The sequence below is a fragment of the Eleutherodactylus coqui genome, chromosome 1 (genome assembly GCF_035609145.1).
Source record: "Eleutherodactylus coqui strain aEleCoq1 chromosome 1, aEleCoq1.hap1, whole genome shotgun sequence".
Lineage (NCBI taxonomy): Eukaryota > Metazoa > Chordata > Amphibia > Anura > Eleutherodactylidae > Eleutherodactylus > Eleutherodactylus coqui.
In genome coordinates this window covers 197472693-197497941 of record NC_089837.1, presented here as the reverse complement: position 1 = coordinate 197497941, position 25249 = coordinate 197472693, and the positions used below count along the sequence as shown (strand labels likewise).

At 40.7% G+C, this 25249-nt stretch overlaps 1 protein-coding gene across 2 annotated transcripts in view; it reads left to right on the top strand.

Moving 5' to 3' along the window:
- RNGTT (RNA guanylyltransferase and 5'-phosphatase) overlaps positions 1-25249 on the top strand; it is a 347964-nt gene that overhangs the window by 131584 nt on the left and 191131 nt on the right. For both annotated transcript variants that reach the window (XM_066605238.1, XM_066605244.1), the window contains one exon: positions 22563-22727. In XM_066605238.1, the coding sequence (XP_066461335.1) occupies positions 22563-22727 (165 nt within the window). The remainder of the gene's footprint in view (positions 1-22562; positions 22728-25249) is intronic.

Here is a 25249-nt window from a genome sequence, read left to right as displayed (position 1 = left end):
TATGTCATATATGACGTTTGCAAAGGAACTGGTCTATGTATTCAGTCGGGTTTCCTTTTTAAAGAAATTTTCACAGACCAGAGTAGCCCCTTTATGGTGAAGGTAATGAAAGAACTATGCAAAATGTTCAACGTTTCACAGCTACACAGATCAGTATGTCACCCCTCAAACTGATGGTTGAGAGATTCAATAAGACCCTCAAATAGATGCTTTAAAAAGGTGGTAGACAAGGATGGGAAAGACTGGGACTGTTTACTCCCATATCTACCGTTTGCTATAAGGAAAGTACTGCAGTCATCCACAGGGTTTTCACCATTTGAACTTTTTTATAGGAGGCGTCCTTGTGACCTATTAGATGTGGCTAAAGAAATGTCTGTAGGACTAGTCACCCCTTACAAAAGTGTAATCAAACATGTTTCACAAATGCAGGAGAGCAATGCAGCAGTTATGCTAATTGTTAAAGAGCACATGGAAAAGGCTCAATGACCTCAGAAAAAAAGTACGTACATTTGCACCAGGAGACTGAGTGTTCGTTCCTATTCCATGCAACAGAGAGTAAATTCCTTGTCAAATAGCAAGAGCCGTTTGAAGTAAAGGAAAAAGGTGAGTGATGTGACCTATGAAGTCTGTCAGCAAGGCAAAAGGAAAGTGGAACAAATTAACCATGTGAATCTGATAAAACTCTGGAAAGACCAGCTACCTTTGTCTGAGAAACTGTCTCCGCTAATCCCTGATAATCCAATACTGTCTGATATACAAAAGAAAGAGGCTAAACGGTTGGTTATTTGCAAAAGCATTCTTTCCTGACAAGCATGACCTTATAGCAGAACCTGGGGTAAAGGTACATGGCAAATCATATAGCATTTCGGAGGCTCGAAGAAAAGAGACCTCAAAAGAAATGAAGCCTATGTTGGACCTAGGTGTGATTGAAAAGTTTCACTGTAACTGGACAAGTCCTATTGTGGTAACTCCCAAACCCGATTGTGCTATAAGGTTCTGCAATGATTTTAGAAAATTGAATTCAGTGTCTAAGTTTGATGCCTATCCCATTCCACCAGTTCACTAACTGCCAGACCGACTTAGTGCAACTCAGTATATCACAACATTAAAATTGACCAGGGGAGATTGGCAGATACCCCTGACTGATTCTGTGAAAGCGAAAACAGCACTTTCCACACCAGACAGTTATTGCAATATTTTAATATGCCAATCCGACTAGACTACATGGGGCCTCTGCGACCTCCCAGCAACTAATCGCCAGAATCTTAAGACCACACCGACAATATGCTTCTGCCTATTTGGCTGACATAATAGCATAGAGGATCGACTGTGAACCCTAAGAAGTGTAACATTGGTCTAAAGGAGGACAAGTATTTTGGGTACGTAATTGCAAATGCTGTAGTCAAGCCTCAAGTTGCCAAGATAAAAGACATTCCAATTTATCCACAACCAGTTAATAAAAAACGTGCAAGAGCCTTTCTTGGAATTACTGGGTACTATAGGCGGTTCAGACCAAATTTTGTGGCTATAGGGTTCCTCTTCACTAAGCTTACTAAGGAAACTGAGTCCGTTATGGTAAAATAGAGTCCGGAAGCTGAAGAAAGCATTCCAGGTGCTGAAACTAGCTCTGTGTTCTTAGACGTTATTGGTAACCCCTGACTTTAAAAAGGAGTTTGTTGTATAAACTGATACCTCTAACTTAGGTATTGGAGTAGTTTTGTCAGAGGCTAATAATTGAGAAAAACACCTGCTGCTGGATTTTACTAGAAAATTAAATAAGCATGAGAAAAATTATTCGGTTGTTGAAAAAGTAATGTTGGCTATTGAATGGGCACTGGAGGCCCAAAAGTAGTTCTTGTTAGGTGAAAAATTGTAGATTAGTCACTGACCATGCCCCTCTCAAATGGCTGTATAAAAGCAAATAAAAAAACATTCTTTGCCCTGCAACCGTATAAGTTTACTGTAGAGCACAGACTGGGAAAACTGCAGAGAAATCTGGATGCCCTGTCAAGGGTCAATTGTCTGGTGCTTGCAGTTGCTCGGTCTGACTGGCCTGAACAGAGGATGAGGGGAAATGTGAGTATGGAGGTGTAGTTGTGGAGGGAAGGTATATTTCTCCCAGATTCCTCCTATATGGCATGCAACAGAGAGAGTCCACCTGCTGGGTAATTAATCCAGTGGGTGGCTATTTAAAGGCAACTAGGGGAACAGGAAGTGCTTTCCCTGGGGAACACAGAACATGTTAGGTCTCATTTACACGGGTGTATGTGTAAAACGCCGTGGGTCATCCGTGGTGGTTTACACATGCACAGCCCTTTCGCTCTGCTGTTAGAGACCACGTATGGGCTGAGTATGCACTGCACATGTCTGGGAATCTGACGTCACCAACATGCGCAGTGTGTTTTTTTTTTTTTTTTTTAATTCCCCTCTCTGTTCAGAACGGGAATACATATCGTGACGCTGCCCTCTTGCAGTGCCTGCGTAGAGGCAGTGTTTTGGATATGGGGCCCATAGAATCATAGAATGGTAGCGTTAGAAGGGACCTCCAGGGTCATCGGGTCCAACCCCCTGCTCAGTGCAGGATTCACAAAGTCATCTCAGACAGATATTTGTCCAGCCTTTGTTTGAACACTTCCATTGAAGGAGAACTCGCCACCTCCCGTGGTAACCTGTTCCACTCATTGATCACCCTCACTGTCAGAAAGTTTTTTTCTAAGATCTAATTTGTGTCTCCGCCCTTTCAGTTTCATCCCATTGCTTCTAGTCTTTCCTTGTGCAAATGGGAATAGGACTGATCCCTCTGCACTGTGACAGCCCTTCAGAAATTTGTAGGCAGCTATTAAGTCTCTCGGCCTTCTTTTTTGCAAGCTAAACATTCCCAGATCCTTTAACCGTTTCTCATAGGACATGATTTGCAGACTACTCACCATCTTGGTAACTCTTCTGTGAACTTGTTCCAGTTTGTCTATGTCTTTTTTTAAAGTGGGATGCCCAGAACTGGATACAGTATTCCAGATGAGGTCTGGGTAAGGAAGAGTAGAGGGGAATAATTATCTCACGCGATCTAGACACCATGCTTCTCCTAATACATCCCAGAATTGTGTTTGCCTTTTTGGCTGCTGCATCACATTGTTGACTCATGTTCAGTTTATGATCTATTAGTATACCCAATTCTTTTTCACATGCGCTGCTGCTTAGCCCAATTCCTCCCATTCTCTATGTGCTTTTTTCATTTTTCTTAGCCAGATAGATGTAGGACTTTGCATTTCTTATTGTTAAATACCATTCTGTTAGTCGTCGCCCACTGTTCAAGCTTTTCTAGATCTCTTTGAATACTCTCTCTCTCTTCCATAGTGTTAGCTATCCCTCCTAGCTTTGTGTCATCAGCAAATTTGATCAGTTTCCCATCAATTCTCTCCTCCAGATCATTTATAAAAATGTTGAACAACACTGGGCCTATGATAGAGCCTTGTGGTACTCCACTTGATACATTCTTCCACTTGGATGTGCAGCCATTTATGACCACTCTTTGAGTACGATCACTCAGCCAGTTGGGAATCCACCTAACAGTTGCCTTGTCAATTCCATATTTGGTTATTTTTTTTATTTTTATGGTATGAGATACTTTGTCAAATGTTTTACTAAAGTCAAGATATACAACAGGGCTCAGTATTGGGCCCCTTTCTGTTCAATATATTTATCAACGACCTGAGAGAGGGCTGCATACTAAAATATCAATATTTGCAGATGACACAAAATTATACAATATAATCAATGCAAAGAAGGACAATGTACGGCTACAAACAAACCTAGATAAGCTGGGGGCTTGGGCAGAAAAATGGCAAATGAAGTTCAATGTTGATAAATGTAAGGTTATGCACATGGGCAGGAGAAACGGATGTCACCAATATACACTTAATGGGGTATTGCTAGGGAAAAGTGATATGGAAAAGACCTAGGGGTACTAGTGTAGATTGTAGATTAAACAGGAGTAACCAATTCCAGTCAGCTGCTGCAAAAGCTAATAAAGTCTTGGGAAGCATTAAAAGAGGTAAGTGGGCGAAGGTTGAGAACATTATCCTCCCACTATATAAGGCAATTGTTAGGCCCCCACATGGAATACTGCATACAGTTCTGGTCACCGGGGCTCAGTAAAGATGTTACAGTGCTTGAGGGGGTCCAAAGAAGGGCAACTAAACTAATACGTGGAATGAAGGAACTGGAATACCCAGAGAGGTTATCAAAATTGGGATTATTTACCCTGGAAAAAAGACGGCTTAGGAGTGATCAAATAAATATGTATAAAAACATGAGGGGACAATACAAGGGTCTCTCCCATGATCTGTTTATACCCAGGACTGCAACTGTAACAAGAGGGCATCAGCTACGTGTAGAAGAAAGCAGGTTTCATCGCCAACACAGAAAAGGGTTCTTTACTGTAAGAGCAGTGAGACTGTGGAACTTTCTGCCTGAGGATGTGGTGATTGCAAAATCCATAGAGGAGTTTAAGAGGGGACTTGATGTCTTTCTAGAGCGGAAGGATATTACAGGATATAAATCTTAGGTCAATTGTTAATCCGGGTATACAGGCAGGTAGGAATAGGGGTTGATCCAGGGATTAGTCTGATTGCCATTAGGGAGTCGGGAAGGAATTTTCACCAAAATGGGCTAATTGGTACCTGCCTCTTGGTTTTTTTTTTTTTGCCTTCCTCTAGATCAACAACAAAGGAGGATAAACAGGCTGAACTAGATGGACATTTTCTTCATTCAGCCTTACATACCATGTTACTATGTAACCCAGTCAGTGATTTTGTCTTAGAAAACAATTGGATTTATTGGCATGACTTGTTTGTTACAAACCCATGCTGGCTCTAGTTAATCACAGCATTTTTATCCAAGTACTTGCATACATGCTATTTAATAATTTGTTTAAAGATCTTTCCCAGTATAGAAGTCAGGCTAACAATCCTTTAGTTTCCTGGACCCACCTTCTTCCCTTTTTTAAAGGTAAGGACAACATTTGCCCTATTCCAATCTTCTGGGACTTCTCCTGTTTTCAAAGATTATGGCGAGTGGTTCAGCAATTACCTCTGCTGCTTCCTTTAGTATCCTAAGATGTAATTCATCTGGACCTTGAGACTTGAATTCATTTAAGGTAGCTAAGTATTCCCTCACCACCTCTCTGCTTATAAATAGCCTGCATTGTTTTATTCCCCCAATAGCACATGGAAAATCAGTTGATGTTACATCTACTTTCTGAGAGAAAACAGATACAAAATAGGAATTTAAAAGTTCGGCCTTCTCAACATGATTCTTAACCAATTCACCATTTTCATCTTGTAAGCATGCAATAGCATCTTTTAACTTTTTTTTTTTTTGCTTTGGACATGCCCCCCAAATCCTTTTTTAATTATTTTGGCCTCTGTTGCGAGCCGCAATTTATTATTACCCTCACAGAATAGATGTCTAAAACTAAATTTTAATGATAAATATTTAAAACCAGGGCACTAATGCACACATATACCTCACGTTAAACCAAAATGAATTGGAAATAGACACGGGCGTTAGACACCACAAACAACACAAAATAAATAGTTTCCTGGACCCCAGAAGAGGTACCCAGTGTAAGATTCTATTCAGGAGTAACTTGAAAACTGGTTGATGGTCACGGCCAGCTATAGCCCCTGAAAGAATATTTTGGATAGGTCTAAGCTTAATTGGTAGGAATTCCTAAAGTACATATTGATGCATATTTGTACCCGGAAGGCCCAAGGGGAATGTTTTATTTAAATTGTGGTATGAAAACCACACTCACATTCATTACTACCTCAATATTAGTTCTTCAGTATTGATTTAATTTCAGATTCAGTATTTCATCAAATAATCAATTGTACGAGTTTCCCTGCATATAATGCAGTTTATCAGGAACCTTTTCAAAATAATCACTCAATGATGGAAATATGAGATGGTAGTATTTGTAACCAAAATAAATTGCATATGATGCCCTAGAGCAAGTACTCCGAAACTAGAATGTCAGGTGCATCTTTTGTTGATAGTAACCCAAATGCACTAGTATGGAGACTTAATATCTAAGATCACAACAGATGATGGCATGTATGAGTAACTACTGACTGGCAACCGACGGCCACAAAATATTATGCCAGTCAGATATAGTCAGTGCCCAACAAAAGGGGGTTGGATTGTTTGCATGCCAGCTAATTGTGCAGTGCAGCTACCAACAAGTATATTCTGTTAGTTGCATCACAAGGAGCTAGATATCACTACTTTTAGAGAAATTCAATTACACTGCACTAGCTTTATAGTGGAGTACTGTCCGTACATCATTCTGCAATATGCCATTAAGGCTCAGGCTAGATCACCCTTCCTATCCACTGTATTCAATACAGTTGGAAAATGTAACAGTAAAAAGTACATTAACCTCATTGATTTGATCATCGAAGACTCTCTTTCAGAGTGGTTGTAATATGTAACTTAATCATTTTAAAAAACTTGTGAATCAAGTCATCAAACTAATACTAAAATTGAGCACTTAAAGCAAGTAGGACTTGGCACGTGTCAAAAACTGTTTTGAATCCAGACTTCCAGTTCATAAATTTTCCATTTTTATCTGAAGTGCAGGAATGCATGTATTCAAACCAGCTGTTGCCATTTACAGCCTTAATTGTATCAGTTATGGAAGGAATAGAATTTCCATTCCAGAATTGAGCAATAGAAATTCTGGGAGCTATCAGAATTTGTAACAAGGGAGTGTAAATATTGTAGGGTAGGTGGTCGGAGTCTAAGTTTAATAGGGCTAAGACTGGGTTCAGGGTTCTCTGTACACCACATACAGTGGACATTATTGGAAAGCCTGGGTCCACAAACTCGAAATGTACAGCACCTGTCTCTTAACAGATTACATGAAAATGAGTTTCTAAACTGTATAACACATTTAGAATTGATTTCCTCTTTCTTCGGCCTGGATGTTTGCCTTAAAAAAAAAAAAAAAGAAAGCTATGAAATTAATCCTCCAAATACCAGGATGAATTGATCATGTATATTATTCATTTGAGCAGAGGGCATGTGGCCATGAAACTTAGTTCTTAAAATAAATCTTTGGCTTGGAGTTACTGTTAGGATGGTTTTACACACAGCGTTTGTTTTTTTTTAAATGTGCTTGTTCCCAGCAAGAGAAACCAAGTACTCTTGTAGATATGATACCTTTTTATGGCTAACAAAAATACATGATGTTAGTTATTGCAGCGTTCTGCTTCAGGCTTAAATTAAATAGAGCCGAAGAGGCATGCATATTTATACACACATTCTTATGACAAGGCACAGACATGGGTGTGATTAATTTGCATTAAAAAAAATACTACAACAGAAATACAAACATATTTAAGTAGTCACTGATAAAGATGTGAAAGTTTTATGGTCTCTGAATTAGTGTTACGGGGTCACCAGTGTTGTTTGTACCATAGATGTCTCATACTTCCCAGTCATGCGTGTGAACCCTCTTGAACAATTTAACCCTCTGTTGAAAGTGTCAAAAGTTGTTATAAATTTATATTTCCAAATTCTTCTAGGGCTTTGTGATTTGAAATTGTCTTTCAGTGTAATAACTTTCATATCTTTTATGTTGTGTCTGTGACTAGAAAAGTGCTCAGCCATGTCATTCTGTCTTTCTCTGTTTAATTGTGTGGCAATGAGATCTCATCTTCGCTTTAAGTTTTTGTTCTGTTTCTCCTACATAAAGTCCCCCAAAAGGACATTTACTGCACAGGATCAGGTACACAAGATTGAATGTGGAACTGTTGTGTGTTGGGGAGTTGTATCCTTTCTGTGGTCAGTCCATGTGAGCAAAACCCTGAGTAGGTTTGAAAGCTCGCTGTAACATGATGTATTTTTGTTAACCAGTAAAAGCTATCATATCTAGAAGATTACGTGGTTTCTCTGACTGAGAACAATCACATTTTGCTCTAATGGCTAACACGGCACCAGACTTTTAATGCACTTTTTTAAGCTAAAGCAAGGAGTGCATCCAGCAGGAAGGCGCTGTGTAAGTTCTTTTACATTTCCCATTACTTATCAAGCCAATTATGGCTTATGCTCAAAAAATTGCATGCCCGTAACAGCGCTGATCAACAGTATGGTAAGTCAATTGGCACTTGTTTCAGGTAAATTTATATGCATCAATCATCGGGAATATGTTCAGTCAAACGATCATTCCTGTAATTGTTTGTCATCGTACAGTTTGCATTATTGCCAGCAAACAATTTGTATGCCTGCATAAAAACTTGATCAATTGCTGGATATGTTTACCCTGGGCATTGATCGGGAACAAATGTTTGTATGTATGGAAATGGGCCTTTAATAATCATAGTGTTTCAATGGGCAAGTTTTCTGGCAATGAGGATTTGCTCTTGTTTAGAATACTAATCTAGACTGTGGAAGGCAGGTAACGCATAGTAAAATAGATAGATACAGATGCAATAACAAATTGTTGCACTTTTTAGAAACCCATCCGTTCCTTTGCACAGAAACATAGAACATTATATAGCGTACAGATATGTAAGCTATGGTTCTCTGAGATTGCACCTCCCATGTGTGTGCTATGTACCCAGTTTCCCCGAAAATAAGACAGTGTCTTATATTAATTTTTGCTCAAAAAGATTTAACTTTTTTACATGTATAACTCCCTTGACACTATTTAAATTGACTTTTTTAATTAACTGTAAGCAAGGCTTAATTTTGGAGTAGGGCTTATATTTCAAGCATCCTCAAAAATCCTGAAAAATCATATTGCATTCTCAAAAACCCTGGAAAATCATGCTATGTCTTATTTTCAGGATAGGTCTTATTTTCAGGGAAACACAGTAGTAACATGTGAAGTGCTTATTCCCATGTCTACTAAATAAACATTTTAATGACATTTTTGTTTGCAAATTGCATATATCAGCTGCATGATTTGGATTGTCAGTAATAGTATTAGCTGTGCTGATAACAATTTAGCCTGTACTTGTTCAGTATCAGTAAAGGGGCTAGATCACCAAAAACTTTTTTTATTAATAGAAATTAGATAAAGAAGCATTACATTTTTCTAAACAGTTTTGATTTTCTGATTGTATCATTTTTTATTCTGCTCTCCATACATGACTTTTGGGCGGCCATCTTGCCTGAGCTACATTTAACAGCATTTAGGGAATTTAGGTAGATGTTTTACAGCAGCTTTGTGGGCCATTCACACTATGGGCAGGAGGGAACCCATTGACTTGTTTGGTAGACTGTTCTAGACATGCTCAGTGACCTGTGTAGAAGTAATTTTGCAGGGAAGGGGGTAGAAAGTCACATTTATACCTATAGTGAATATTGGATCCAGTGTTATCTACCTATAGGTGTTACTTTGAAGTGTAATCCTGCCTGTGAGGCTAAGGAGATGACTGCTGCAAAGTTTTCTCTACAGATCAGGAAGTGACAGACTAGTATTTGAATCTGTGGTTAGATTTTTACTATAAACTTTGACGAAAGTTAAAATCCCCCAAAATTCTTTAAGAAATATTTAACACAAAAATGGGATTTATATAATGGGTCATTTGTTGATAACACATTCCCTTTAAAAGTTGTGAAAAGACAATAACAACACATGTTCTCTTGGTCACTAAGCCAAGGTTTGTAGTTGGCTGTGTACATTTTGAAAGAGGTATTTTAGCTTTCAGCAAATCATTTAAGGACACAGAGAAAGCGACAGGAACGGTATTAGATTTTCTGTGTTCACTGTAATAAAAAGACAAATGTTTACATTCATAAGATTTCCATCCACTTGATTTATGACACCAGATTGCATAACTGCGTTAATATATTTCTTGAAACACTTGTCGCTGTGTCTTAAATTGGAAATGATGCGCATTCTATTTTCGGATTCAGCAATATCAACTTTTTTTTTTTTGCAATTTCGGCAAAAAAAGAAACAAATAGAAGTGTCTCTCAAAAGTTCAGTCCAACAAAGGATTTAAAATTTTGCACTATTGAAGACTTCTAAAAGTTAATCCATGTTGTGTTTTGTTAATATAAGCAATATATCTAGAATCACATATTTAACCCATTACATTTTACAATCCATTACTGTTCAGTCAGTGAAAATATCAAAAAATGAAAGCCTGATCAGTGGTGTTTATCTAAAGTAATGTTTTTTATCTTTTCCTAGTGTCCGGTAGGACTTATTTCAGGTAAAAAAAAATAAATGAAAATTGTCTTTCTTTCATTGGTTAGCAAAAAAATGAAGGGGGTAAATGCTTTTATTATCCTCATCAATTGGAAAACAGATTTAGATTCCTCCAGCACGCTGCTCTCCTAAGTGTCTTGAAGACGGTCTTTACCCCTGAAGTTCTCTCAGCTCTCTGCATTGAACTGCTCTATAGTCCCTCCTCTCTGCTCTGATTGAGAACAGTACCATCCAGCCAGAAAACAGCTGACACGAAACATGAATTGACCCAGCTTCAATCGCAGCAGTTTGACATGCTTGGTTAAAGCTGGCATTGGGATGTAAGCCATCACCCCAGGGGTGGTTCTCCGGACCAGTGTGGGTCATGGCAGTCGGACCCTACCTATCATAAAGTTATTTGCTATCCTGTGCACAGGTGATAACTTTAAAGTTAGTACAACCCCTTTAACCCCTTGAGTTGCACGACCGGAAGATTTCCGGGGACGAGCTCCACTGCTCATAGCAACATAGCCCGGAAGATTTCCGGGCTATGTATCACCATGGGAGCTGCAGAGCACAATGCCACAAGCTGTGACAGTGTGCTCTGCCTGCACAGACCCACACAGAGCAGTGCAAGGGCTTTGAAAAACCAGCAGAAGATATTGCCGACATGTCGGCAATGTCCTGCTTTGTTTACAAGTTGCCATAGAGACCATCGGCTTGTCAGAAGCAAGCCGATGGTCTCTGTGGCAGGGAGAGCTGGTTGTTAGCTGTCAGAGGACAGCTAGGTACCAGCTCTTACAGCAGAGATCAGAGAAAACCTCCGATCTCTGCTGTGTTAACCCCTTACATGCTGCAGTCTATGTGACTGCAGCATGTAAAGGGCTGTCACTGCAGCATGTAAAGGGCTGTCACCATCGGACCCCCGGAATGTGATCAGGGGTCCTGATGGGTCCCTGTGGAAGTCCCCTAAAGGGACAAAAAAAAAAAAATTTAAAAAAAATTCAAAAAAAAAAAGTAAAAAAATTATTAAAAAAATAAAAAAAAATACTTGTCTCCCTTTACTTTGTAAAAAATCAAAAATACAATCACACATGTGGTATCCATGCGTCGTAATGACCCAGAGAAGGAAGTTAATACATTATTTAACCCCTTAATGACATGGCCCCTTTTTTTCTTTTTTCCCCATTTTTTTTTCCTCCCCCCTGTTTAAAAAATCACAACTTGTCCCGCAAAAAACAAGCCCTCATATGGCCATGTCAATGGAAAAATGAAAAAGTTATGGCTCTTGAGACGCAACTGCAAAACTAGTTGAAATTCAATGATTAGACCATTTTAAAAAACCTGCCCTGGTGGGCACGACAGGGTGGTAGGAAACCTGCCACTCAAGGGGTTAAAGGATCTGCTGCTAACGTCTTGGAACTAGATGCCACCGAACACCTAAAGTGTTCTTGCGGAATTCATTCCTCGATGCATCACCGTAACTTTTGCGATCTCAAATAGAGCTTAGCACTGGCATTGTGCATGTGGAAAACATTTAATCCAATGTACCAAAAACTTTTTTTTTTAACTCACAGGTTTTAAATTAGAACATTTTGAAAAGGAACACAACGACAAAGTAGTAGGTATAACAAATCACTGAAACTGCAAAAAACAGTAATGGAAGCAGAGCTAGCAAATATTTAAGCTAGGATATAAGTGTTGATTACAGTTAATGATACAAACCATAGAGGGGGCAGGTAATGGGGAAAGAAGGTTGGGAGGGGGGAGGAAAGGGTTGTAAAACTGAACATAGAGACTATCAATATTTAACGATTTAAGAGATTTCCAAGCCAGCTATAGCAAATAGAAAGTCTTCAACCAATTCAAAGGAGTCAAGGCTTTTGTAGAAGTAATTGAGTGACCGGGCTTGTTGGAGACCTATTGGTGGCTGCAGCAACTTGCACATAATATAAATTGCTGCTTTTTTATGCCAAAAAAGTGATCTTACTAAATTGGAAACACCCTGGGAGACCGACCAAGAATGCATGGGTCCAGGTGGTAAATTCTGCAATCCCAATGTACAAAGTGAAATATATGGACATTGGATGCCCAGAGAAATTTGATAAGATCTGGGGTGGCTGAGTGAACTGTCCTGCAACAGGAGTGCCTGTCTAGGCATTAATGGGGAAATAAGTTGGAGGACACTCGCTTGACCTGTCTTTAAAGCCAAATCTAACCTTTTAAGAGTCGCGTTGTGGGGGAAGGGGAGCAGGTGGTGCCTTGGGTGTTCTTGTTGTTTCGGGGTTTTTTTTCTGTTCTTCTTTCTTGTTGTATTTGGCTTCGGGCTTCAAGCCCCACGTTCTTTTTCTATGTCCTTTGATTAGCAACAGCCGATAAAGGTAAAATAAAATTTCTAGCCAAATATCTGCCAGGAGGAATGTATATAAATACATAGATAATGATTGTTTCTGTGTTTCTGTATTTATGCAATGTAATGTACCATTGAGATGGGCACATGTGGTGCCAGCTGTCTGTTTGCTAATTATGCTGGCTAAATAAACGTTGCTTTAAAAAAAAAAAAAAAAAAGTAAGTGATTGAGTGACCAGGCTTGTCTTTGAAGGGAGACAGGATTTGGAAGGTTTATACAGTATCACCATGTCCAGAGTTAAAGTGAACCTTTGCGAAGATACTTGACAAATCGCTTGTTCAACTTTTTCCCAGCAGGGCACTATCAAGGGACAGGTCCACCAGATGTGGAGATATGAGTCCACATGTTGAACAGCTCTAAGAATGTTTAAGATGGGGAAATACCTATTTCTGTCCTTTTGGCTGACACAAATTTGTTTAATAGTTTTGACAGTTTCCTAGTAGTGTTGCATTTAGCTACTACTATTCTCTCAGATTCAGTAAGTGGTCTGGGTGAGGGGATCTATTTCAGAAAGGCTGAAAAGCAAAAGTTTGCTTATGGAGATAAGAAATATTGGAGGTTGGTAGAAAGCTTTGTAGCAGAAGTGATGTCTTGATATTTCTATTTCCATGAGTATCCATAAGAGTGTACTTAGATAAACATTCCCAATGTGCAAAGTTAGTGAGTCAAGTTGTTTAGAGACATAGAAGGATAGGCGGCTAATAGGCAATGAGGGGGATAAGAGACGGCAGAGGGAATCTCAGACCTCATAGGCGTATCCCTCAAGAGGATCGAAAGCAGAAAAATGGGTAAAGCAAGCCTATAGTAGAGGTGGTGCAGAGTATATAGTGAATAGGCCATGCAGTAAAAAGGGGTGTTGGGTGATATGGAGCTGTTGCCAACCAGATGTGACACACCACTAATTGCATGTGAACAAAAATGGATGTGATAAGCGACAAAAACTGGTTACATGGCACAGCCTTCGAAAATGACTGGAAGACTAGAGTGAGTAAAATTCAACTTTTGTTTTATTTCAACAACCAACAATAAAAATGTTTCAGGGTGTAGCACCCCTTCTTCAGTTTAGTTAGAATAGGTGCAATAGAACTCCAGGAAAGGTTTGATTGTACCTGCAGAGGTTAAAAGACAGGAGCACCGGTGTGAGGTGGTGTCCAGTGGCCAGCTATGCTGAGAAACAATGGCTTAGACAGGTACAGATTGCATGAGGTTGTGAGCAGTAGAGACACACCAAGAGAGCTCTCACCTGTTATGTTAGCTTGCCAGCTTGTTTTATGTCCTGAGGTGTTTTAATTCTGCTGTGCTGGTTGTCTTATCGGTCCCTAGGCCCTTGGTTGTGCTGCACCATGGTTCCTGTTGTGGAGGAGCAGTGATAGCAGAGGCTGGTCTGTTGTAAGACCCATCTGTTTAACCAAGTTTTGATGACAAGGAAGAAAGAAACTAGTGGTGCATCTCCGCTTCATGATGGCGCTTATGTGCAGGAATAATAAGCTGACCATGGGCATTCACCCTAATGCTCGTTTATATCCAACACGGCTAAAAGCTGTTATGCAGGGGGAGACGTTTTTTGTTCTCCCCCCCCATCCCCCCCCATAATTCTGGGGATTCGGCCTGCTAGATTGGTAAACAGGAATAATATTTCAGGGTTCATACGCGTCATGGAATACCTAGAATACCTGGAATGTGATGAAAGTAATGGAATACCTGGAAATGTCATGGAATTTTCTGATTTGTCATGGATGTTTGTTTTTTGTCATGAAATTCTTTCTGAGTAATAATAATTTCTGAGATCCTTGTGTATTTTAGTTGTCTTTATTTCATTACAATCCAGTATTGTGATTAACACTATAGGCTAAAGGAATAAATTGTTTTGGATAAACAGAACTAAAAACACAAAATCTCAATACTCAGTCTTGAAAATACAAAAAATATTTCCGATTTTGAAGTTTTTCTTCTCAAGCGGCCTCTCATAGTTGGGGATTTTTTATTAAAAAAAATATATATATACATTTAACTTGAAATATCTCGACTTCGCAGGGTGTGTCTTATTTTTGTATATTAAAAAAACAATAAGGGTGTCCTCACACTTGCAAGAAAATCTTCTGGGAACTGCTCCTTAGTATTGGTAACATTACTGTGATATTGGGACTTTTTAGACCATTATGACTGCCTGGTTATTAGAGCCTTACGTGATATAGGTATGTGTATAGGGCTGGGTGTGACAGGGTGTGTGGTTTTTTTTCCCCCACTTCTCTCTCTTTCTACTTCTCTACTATGCAATACAGCTGGCTTTTTAAATTATTCGCTTAAAGCCTAAATATAATTTACCATGGTTCAAGAGGTTAATATACTTTTGTGTAATGTGCGGCATCTTTTATAGATTCTATGGGAGTATTCATTTGTCCTAAATATATTAATATATTAACAAAAGAGTTATTTTTGGATGGCAATATATATATATACCCCCTTCGTATTCCAGCGAATGCATTAAGAAGGTGATGGAATTTACAGCTATATCTCTTGCTGTTCCTACATTAATTGTGGGTGGTTTAAAGAATTATTTGGATCCCTGTTTGGATAAACTTTTATAAAGGCCCTATAGTGCCTTTTCTTTCCCCAACTACTTTTGCACATTTCTTAATGGAATTAGGTTTAAGTAATCTTTGGAGGGTGATAAATCCAGAGGTTCGCCAATTCTCTTGTTATTCCAGTTCACTTAATACAATTTCTTGAATGGATCTCGTTATAGGTACTCTATCTATGCTTCCTTATGTTTATAAAGTGAAATAACTACCACAAACTGTGTCTGATCACACTCCACTCTAATTTGCCCCTGATTATGAATGGTGGGGGATTTGGTTTGGATTGAGTTTAGATGTTAAATCTATAGATGATCGAGCACGCTCGGATAAGGCAGTTACTCGAGTGAGCATCGCTCTTCTCGAGTATCTGCATTCTTGTCCGAGCAGGCTTTGGTGGGGGGGAAGGGGCAGCGGGGGTTAGAGAGTGAGAGAGAGCCTGTTCGGACGAGAATGCAGTTACTCGAGAAGAGCGATGCTTGCTCGAGTAACTGCCTTATCCGAGCGTGCTCGCTCATCTCTAGTTAAATCCCTTTTGGTTGAACCTGCTTGCTGGTAATGTTAGAATGGAGGAGGCTCTATTGGAACTTTTTCAGATTAATATTGGCTCTTCCTCAGAGTTTCTAGTGTTGGATGCTATGAATACGTATACGTGGTCACTATATAAACCCTACATAAAGCGAAATCTCAGAATATTATTAGGGCCCTTCGGCGATGAGCTTTAGATGCAGAGCGAACGTATATGTACACTACCACTAATAAGGCAAAAATTAATTGGAAAGAAGCAAAGTCTCAACATCTGAGAGGTGTTGCAAAAACTAAGCGTCGTTTTATGAAGTGGAAGATCTTTGAGGAAGGGGAAGCAGGAGGTCGTTTTTTGGCTTCTATAAATAAAAACCTGCATGGTTTATGTTAAGTCTGGATTGTGAAAATCTTTATGGATATTTTGCTTAGATGCAATTGCCAACCTTGTCTGATTATATCACAGAGCAATATTGTTGGCACTTCTCACACTTCTTACAATAACACTTCTGTGTAAGTAAAAGCACTTTATGCGGCTGTTTGCCTATCTAGAGGGATTCCTTTAGGGCTCATGTCCACGGGGAAAATAGGATTTAGGATCCGCAGCGGATTTCCTGCATGCGGATCCGCATCCCATAGGGATGCATTGACCACCCGCGGGTACATAAATACCCGCGGATCGTCAATAAAAGTGATTTAAAAAAAAATGGAGCATGAAAAAATCTGGACCATGCTCCATTTTCATGCGGGTCTCCCGCGGGGACGGCTCCCGCGGGCTTCTATTGAAGCCTATGGAAGCCGTCCGGATCCGCGGGAGACCTAAAATAGGAATTTAAAGCATTTACTCACCCGCAGCGGACCGCGAAGCTCTTCTCTTCCTCACGGCCGCATCTCCCTTGGTTCGGCTCGGCGGATGTGCCCGGCGCATGCGCGCGGCACGTCGACGACGTGCCGGCGACGTGCCGCCGGCGTCAGGAATTCATCCGCCGGCCGAAAATGAAGATCCGGCCGTGAGGAACAGCTGATCTTCGTCGCCCGCGCCGGAAAGGTAAATGCTTTAAATTGCTATTTTCGGCGCTCATGTCCGCGGGGCAGGAGGGACCCGCTGCAGATTCTCCATGGAGAATCTGCAGCGGATCTGATTTTCCCCGTGGACATGAGGCCTTAGGGTATTATTTTTATTACCTTTTTATTAATTATGCATGGATAGCTACTATTTTGCATGTGTCTTGTTTTCTGATGATATAACAGCTGTTCACCCCGTGTTATATTTTTTGTGAATTATTTAAATAGTTTTTTCTAACTCTTATCAAGTTTTGTTTCAAACTTCTTTATGTATATATTTATTTATTTTTTTGTACTTATGCTGGACACTGATTGCTTTTACTAATTTTTAATAGTGTCCAATTTTTTTTTTAATATAATGGAAAATTTTGATGCATATCTTATCTTCTATGACCGCTGGCGTGTGTGGATTGATGGAGATCCCCATGATATTAGGCGCTCTTATTTCCCACTTGTATGATCCATTTAAATGTCCCTTGTTTCTCTATTTCTGTAATGTGGCATGACGAAGGAGTCTGTTCGACTCTGTAATGCATAGCCCTAATTGTAATGAAATCAATTATCTTTACCTATCTGGTTTCATTCTTCAAGGACAGCAGCGCCATTAGTCCTTTTTCAACAATTCTTCATGGTGGAAAATTGGCAGCGGAAAGCTTATGAAAACTGTTTGGTGCCACAACTCTTTTATATACTTCAAAATTCTCCAATTTGGATTCCATCACGAAACTTTTTTAGACTCCATACTATTTTTAGGAGTTTATTATGGAGCAAGAAATCTGCTAGAATTAAATTGGAGACCCTTCAAAGGGATAAACGATCTGGAGGGTTCACAATTCCAAATTCTTGGATATAGTTTCAAATGGCTAATTGGTTTCTAAAATGACAGGTTGTAGCCACCCCTCTCACTCCATGTGGATAGAAACCCTTAGGCCTCCTGCACATGAACGGGTCGTATTCTGGATGCAATATCCCGCTGTGGAATCAGACCCTGTGCTCGGCCAGTGGCCCCGTGTACCTGTCTATTCTTTTTTATCTGTACTGCGGATTGTCCGGATGGATCGCTGTCAGACATGCGCAGTACAGATTTTCCCATACTGTCGCGAGGCGATGACATGAGTACTGCGATCTTTACGCAGTGTTAATTGAGGAAGGGCCCCGGGTCAGACGGCTTCCATTGACTTTAATGGAAGCCGTCCTTGCGGACGCTGCACGAATACAGAGCATGCTGCAATTTTTCCTCAGTGAGCAGAAAATCGAAATTGATTTCTGCTTGTGTATAGGAAAAAGCTCTTTTCCATAGCATGCTATGGATGGAATTTGTCACGAAACCCAGGGACTGGCGCCTGCCTTGGACTGTGCAGTGTAAATATGCCCGGGTGCAGCGCACCTTAATCATTATTATGAGAACGGGTTCCGAACAAAATAAATCATACCAGTTTGACTTTCAGTGGCCCCCTTGGACCGCTTTCTATTTTTGTCCTAATTTCACCTGCTGGGCCAATGGTAGCCCTTCTCCAGGACCCTAGTCGACCCTGACGCTACGAGCTGGCATAGATTTCAGCTATAATTTATGCCAATTCCTGGTTTAGATTCTAGTAAATTTGATGGGCTTCATACAACCATGCCCCCTAGCACTACTGAAAAAGTGTCGGAGGCTGGCATAAGCACTCAAAAAGTCACAATTTTGGCTCTTTTAGCAAAATTACAACTTTTTGGCACCACAGCCAGATAATACATATGCCTCTAAATGTTTATATGGCAATAGTCACATCCTTTTCCTGCTGATTTGGCCAGGAAGAAAGAAATGTTGCATCTATGACTCCTAACTACCATTTAACATACAGGAGCTATTCACCCCCCTGGCTGCTTTTAATTCCAGCACCTAAAAGATGAAAATTTTTGTCTTTATGGCAGAACCATTGAATGATTTTATATAATAATTCTCCGTTTTTTCTAGTGTTTCCCCATTTCTAGTGTTAAAACTAATTCCTAAAACTTCAGGGCAGTGAACATATTTTAATCACAATGCAATTGTAGGCTTTATTGTCAATGGTACATCAGTGTATAAAGCTGAGGCCAAAAACGAATGTAATTTGTAATCTGTTTAAATAATACCAATCCTTTCAGTTCCTTCGTATGGCTTATATTCCTTTCAAGTATTCGCATAACAAGGAATAGAAGTGCAGTTGAAAGCAGTAGGTCATGAATCTTGTTTGAGTTTGGCAATTTAATTTAATGTTACTCTGCTATGCCTGTAAGGGGGCTCGTCGGTTTCTTTTCAGTTTCCAGTTAGCATTTGAAATGCAAATATTGGCTCTCTTTCGCAGTGCATTCATTTGCAATATGTTCTAAACAGTAGAACTTTAAAATTCCGTTCCCGTCAGCGCCACCCAGGCAGATGACTCTTTCCCGGCGCTCACTATGTCTGTTCCTTCTGTGTGGCTCACTAGTCTGGTAGGGTGAATGTCACTTGCCTTATCTTGCCAATCACAGTCCTGCCTAGTGTAGTGATCCGCTTTTAGCCATTTATCTTATTTGACATAGTAGTGTAAATCATGTCCGGTTGCGACAGTTGTTTCCCCGCACTCCAGCAGTTATGTGCTTTCCCCCTTGCATTAATCTTCCGGATTTCTATTCCGCTGACGTTTGTTTCCTTCACAATATGCTTTGTTTCTCTCCGTATGTTATGTAAAAGTTTGTCAATTCTGCTTTCGGCTTATTAGTGTGGGCTGTGAAATTGACTAGTTTTGTGGGTCACCAGGTTTATAGACTTAGAATCATACTTCATAATGTGGATGCAAGGAAGCGCTGATCACTGTAGGTAAGTAAAGCATCCAGGCCTCATACCTAGAACAATTCCATATGTATAGACTGTGCCTCTGTGGAACATGGCAGCATTTGCTTTTTAACTGTTTTATTCCAACACTATTTTGGAGAAGAGATTGTTCTTCCATATAAATTCAGCAGCACGCACGGGTATGATATTGGTCCTTAGTCATCTGTTGGCACTCTTTGCATGGGGTGCAATTAGAGATGAGCGAATATACTCGTTTCGAGTAATTACTCGATTGAGCACCGCGATTTTTGAGTACTTCCGTACTCAGGTGAAAAGATTCGGGGGGCGCTGGGTGGCGGGGGGAGGTGTGGCGGAGCGGGGGGTAGCAGCGGGGAATAGGGGGGAGCCCTCTCTCTCTCTCCATCTCCCCCCCACTCCCCGCTGCAACCCCCCACTCACCCACGGCGCCCCCCGAATCTTTTCACCCGAGTACGGAAGTACTCGAAAAATCGCAGCGCTCGGGCGAAAAAGGGGCGTGGCCGAGTAGGTTCGCTCATCTCTAGGCGCAATCTTTTGTAATGCTGGATAGAATGTTTCCTCTAATATCCAGAGCCCCCCACTCCCTCAAATTGAGGGAATGGGGGGCTCTGGATGTGATTGAACGTGGATAAGAGGGGGTGCCCGGCGATGTGCTTTTACCTGCGGGGTGAGGGTGAAGCCTGTAATTATTTCTGGTATAAATGACCCTATACTCACCGGCTGTTGTGGGTGGGCAGGGTTTCATTTGCATATGGTTACCACATCGTACCCTCGTAGAGACCTGATTCAATACTTGTAGAATGTTAAATCTGGAAGGCTGATACTTCTACGAAGAATGCTGGGAAATGTCGGTCATTTAGTGACATCAGTGAATGGAGAAGTAGCTAGCCCTTAAATTACTAGCGGACAGCTTGACACTCACCTTCACTGCAGGAAAAGACAACATGGGGTTTTAACAAATAAAGGGATTTTATAAAATGTAATGAGAATACATGAAGTAAGAGATTTACAATGTTCGTTTATAATCCATCATAGAACAGCAGTAGTTATAATGCTATTGTGCGTTCGCTGCAGACTAAATGCCTGCAGAGAATGGTCTAAAGGCTTTATATAGATTTTTTTGATTGTGCGCTCTGTTTTAGTTCATAGAGTAGCGATTAATGGCATGACATTTATTGGCTAGTCAAGTATTTTATTTGCTTGCATTTATCCATCAGATGTAATTGTCTGAAGTGAAATCTTTCTAATGTACCAGCAGAATCCAATCAGACATGATTGCACTTTTTTGCTGTCTTTGGGTATGCTCATACTGCGGGAATGCTGTGGATTTTCCACAATGGAATTGGTTGTGAAAAATTTGCTACACTTTACAGTACAAACGGTGTGGATGAGATTTCAAGAAATCCAGTCCACATGCAGATCTGCAGAATAAGTTGACCTGCAGTTCAGATTTTTACCCCTTAGTAACTAGCCTATTTTGTGCCTTAAAGGGGTTGTCCCGCGCCGAAACGTTTTTTTTTTTTTTAACCCCCCCCCCCCCCCCCCGTTCGGCGCGAGACAACCCCGATGCAGGGGTTAAAAAAACAAACCGGAGAGTGCTTACCTGAATCCCGGCGGTCCGGTGTCTTCATACTCACCTGCTGAAGATGGCCGCCGGGGTCTGCTCCCTCCGTGGACCGCAGCTCTTCTGTGCGGTCCATTGCCGATTCCAGCCTCCTGATTGGCTGGAATCGGCATGTGACGGGGCGGAGCTACACGGAGCCGGCATTCTGCACGAGCGGCCCCATTGAAGACAGCAGAAGACCCGGACTGCGCAAGCACGGCTAATTTGGCCATCGGAGGGCGAAAATTAGTCGGCTCCATGGGAACGAGGACGCTAGCAACGGAGCAGGTAAGTAAAAAACTTTTTATAACTTCTGTATGGCTCATAATTAATGCACAAAGTGCATTAATATGGCCATACAGAAGTGTATAGACCCACTTGCTGCCGCGGGACAACCCCTTTAAGGACCAAGCCATTTTCATAATCGCACTGCACGGGCCATAACTCACTGACATGGCCATATGAGGACTTGTTTTTTGTGGGATGAGTTGTATTTTTTTAATGGCATCTCTTATGGGTACATACATATAATATATTTTATAGCTGATTACACAAACATTGTACCTCTTGTAGCATTCCTGGCCTTACGACCCCCCCCCCCCCAACAGTAATTCATGGACCATAAAACTTTCACTCCGCTATCAGTGCCTAGACAAAAAAGTTTGTTTTCTGTTGCAGAATTCCTTTTAAGTGCGAACCAATCACATCCATATCTGTGCCTTGTCATAAGTATGTATGTTATAAGTGTGTATAAATATCCATGCCTCTTCAGATCTTTTCCATTTTTAGCCTGACGAAGAGCCCGAGAGGTTCGCAAGCTCGCTATCATTACATCATGTATTTTTGTTAGCCATTAAAAGCTATCATATCTACAAGATTACTTGGTTTCTCTTATTGAGAACAATCACATTTTGCTCTACTGGCTAACATGGTACCAAACCTTTGTTTTCATTATTGCTATAGTTTGTCTCCATTCCTGGCAGTAAGGGGTTCATTTTGCAGCATGTGAATTTATGTTGTGGTTTTTCTGCTTAGATCTCATCTGTTCAAATGAGTGGGTGAAATCCGCAATCAAAATCCAAATGTAACATATGCGGATCAGCACCAAAATTCAATTACGTACAGATAAAGCAGAGTTTCGACCTAACTTGTTGCGGAAAGTTATCACAGTTATCTTATAAGACCATTGAAAAGCTATTGAAAAGGCAAATAAACAGTGGCACAGAACATTGTCTTAACACTTTCAAGTGTGAACTTAAACTGCTACATCTGTAATCCGAGTCCGATGTATTAGAAAGGTTTTTCTTGTCTTGTCTGTGATACGCACCCTTTAAACTCTCTTCTAATTATCCTGTTTATCTTCTTTCAGGGTCAGCCTGTTGGGGATTGTGACTTTAACATCCGTCTGGCTTGCATTGAAAAGGAGATAATTTTTCCCAGACATGAAAAGATGAAGATGGGACATATAGATAAAACACAGGAACCTTTTAGTGTTCGGAATAAGCCATTTTTTGATATACATGCAGCAAGAAAGGTATGTGTATTCATGGTAGAACAGTGGACGTTTTCCTTCCATATGTAGGATGTCCAGATGTGCATGGTGCTCTTGTGTACGCAGTTGGATTACAGCTGGACATACATGTAGATGAAGCCGGACTCTGACGCTCCACTCCTGTGGATGGCCAAACTGCAGTCCTGCAACCAGACCTCTGGCTACATTGTAGCATATTCATGCAGCTGGAAAATATCTCCACAGACAGCTCAGCTGAGGGTTTCTGTAGTTGGTCTCAAGCATGTCCAGTTGTGATTATCCAGATTTGAGAGGATTATTATGGAGTTTGAAGGGCTGTATAAGTCTATGCATGCTGTGAGGCCAATTGCTTGATATTACTGCAGTTATCTCAGTGTGTAGCTAGTATCAATCAAAAGGCCCATCTGTCCTATCCATTTTCTCTTGGATGCTACGGTCTGCATCGAAATGTAATGTAAAGATTATGTGCACATTTACCTCTTTCATGTTGTTTCCATTGTGTGGTATGCTAATAGATAATCGCCAGGGAGACTGGATTCAGACTGAAAACACATCACACCTTATGGATACTTTTAAAGAATCCCCATGCGATTGTGCATGTGTCATTGATCTCTAAGAATTTATAATCTGGCACCGCAGTGCTGAGGGGGGAAATATTGAGTGAGCCAGGACTAGGTTCGATATCTAGCTCTACAAGATGCATGTTCTCATTTCATGTGAGAAGAAAAAGGTTTGGTACCGTGTTAGCCAGTAGAGCAAAATATGATTGTTCTCAGCAAGAGAAACCACATAATCTTGTAGATATGATACCTTTTAATGGCTAGCAAAAATACATGATGTTATAGCAAGCTTTCAAACCTATTTATGGTTCTACCTTAGGCTTAAAGGGGTTGCCCCGCGAAAGCAAGTGGGGTTAAGCACTTTTGTATGGCCATATTAATGCACTTTGTAATATACATCGTGCACTAAATATTGGCCATACAGAAGTTATACACTTACCCCCTCCGGTGTTGGCGTCCCCGTCTCCATGGCGCCGACCGAAGCATTCTTCTGCCTGGAAGACCTCTGCGGCGCGAGCACGCCGGAGCCGGACAGAAGAGGGCAGACAGCGCAAGCGCGTCTAATCCAGGCAGAAGAAGGCTTCGGTCGGCGCCATTAGACGGGGACGCCAACACCGGAGGGGGTAAGTGTATAACTTCTGTATGGCCAATATTAAATGCACGATGTATATTACAAAGTGCATTAATATCGCCATACAGAAGTGCTTAACCCCACTTGCTTTCGCGGGACAACCCCTTTAATGGAACAGATCCGATGAAGCACATATATATGTACACCTACTTATGAAAAGGCACAGACATGGTGTGATTTAATTTTCACTGAAAAATACCAGAATAGGATGAGTAAAGGAGTAAATAATAAGTCCACTGATGAAGATAACACACAGGCCTGGTGACCCCCTAAAAGCAGTTTGGAGACCATAAAACTTTCACATCTCTATCAGCGGGCTAATTAAGTATTTACTCCTCTGTTCATCCTGTTCTGGTATTTTTTTACTGCAAATAAAAAATGTTTGTGCCGTTTCGTGTGTGTGTGTGTGTGTGTGTGTGTGTGTGTGTGTGTGTGTGTGTGTGTGTGTGTGTGTGTGTGTGTGTGTGTGTGTGTGTGTGATACATGCTGCTTCAGATCTATTCCATTAAGCCTGAAGAAAAACCCCAAGTAGGGTTATTCACTGGACAATTCCTTTAACTTGTGTTTGTCTGTACGTTGTGATTCAGAGGTGATATTCCACCTTTTTCTGCTGTTTGCAATCCCCTTTCATGGAGGGGGTATGTGGCGCGCCAAACATTAACTGTCCTGACTTCCTTGCCTTACTTCCCGTTCAGTATTTCACAGTCTCTTGATTCAAACAACAAGGAAGCAGTATCTGAATCCCACTTCCCCCCCTTCCTTCCTCTCTGCTCTCCCAGAACGATTCAGGCATTCAAAAAAGATATTCTGGCTTAATGGTTAATAAGCACACTAGATTGTGTGTGCGTAACATGCGCAGACACAGACACACACCCATACGCTGTAACAGCAGGAGATGCAGAGACTGTGAAGATCATTATGACAGTGTCTGCAGATCTGTCAGCCTGCAGTCTGCAAGTGCAGCGGAGCCACCTGTGAAGATAGCTCCTCCCTCTGTCGCTATGGAATCATACATGTGTCCTCCTTACTAGTTCTGTAACTAATGATTGTGGATTGCCGATTACCTGGAAGGGAAACCACTAGTGGCAACCACTTCAAACGTGATTTACAGTGGTAAAGCAACAACGTTTTGAATGCAAATATATTACAGAAATAATGAGATTGACACAAGCTAGTGAATGAACAGACGTTTTCTGAAAAGTTAGTGCCCCTTTAAAGTTCGTTTTATATACTCTTCAAACACAGTATGTGTGCACCCTTTGCCATAAACCTACAAATAGCTGTCTGAATGTGCAGTAGCATTCAACAACTGAGGTAATATGTAGCCAACATTT